Source organism: Penaeus monodon, chromosome 25 (genome assembly GCF_015228065.2).
Source record: "Penaeus monodon isolate SGIC_2016 chromosome 25, NSTDA_Pmon_1, whole genome shotgun sequence".
In the NCBI taxonomy this organism is placed as follows: domain Eukaryota; kingdom Metazoa; phylum Arthropoda; class Malacostraca; order Decapoda; family Penaeidae; genus Penaeus; species Penaeus monodon.
Window position 1 is genome coordinate 35,998,780 of NC_051410.1, and position 467 is coordinate 35,999,246.

At 55.9% G+C, this 467-nt stretch overlaps 1 protein-coding gene across 1 annotated transcript in view; it reads left to right on the forward strand.

Moving 5' to 3' along the window:
• Positions 1-467, forward strand: part of LOC119589380 (cubilin-like) — a 70,980-nt gene that overhangs the window by 1,661 nt on the left and 68,852 nt on the right. The window contains exon 4 of the mRNA XM_037937998.1: positions 269-454. Within this exon, the coding sequence (XP_037793926.1) occupies positions 269-454 (186 nt within the window). The remainder of the gene's footprint in view (positions 1-268; positions 455-467) is intronic.

Below are 467 nucleotides of genomic sequence, written 5' to 3' on the forward strand. Positions count from 1 at the left end.
TGCATACATAAACACCCACATAAAAAAACGCCACATGCCTATACTAATTCTCTCATTCATTACTGTCTTAACGAAATGAATAATTATGCCTCTGCCTGCCCTTGCTAACGAGCCTTCCTTTGCCTGCCTTTGCTAACGAGCCTCCCTTTGCCTGCCTTTGCTAACGAGCCTCCCTTTGCCTGCCCTCGCTAACGAGCCTCCCTTTGCCTGCCCTCGCTAACGAGCCTCCCTTTGCCTGCCCTCGCTAACGAGCCTCCCTCTGGCACAGCTGAGGCGGCTCAACGCTCGGCTGCAAACGAACGAGTGCGCCAGCGGGCCCTGTCAGAACGGGGGCACGTGCATCGACGGATACATGTCCTATACGTGTCTGTGTCGGAAGGGTTGGACGGGCGAGAACTGCGACGATGACTTCAACGAGTGCTACGAGTTCTTCGGGACGGATCTGGGGTGCCAGGTGAGGGCAACGT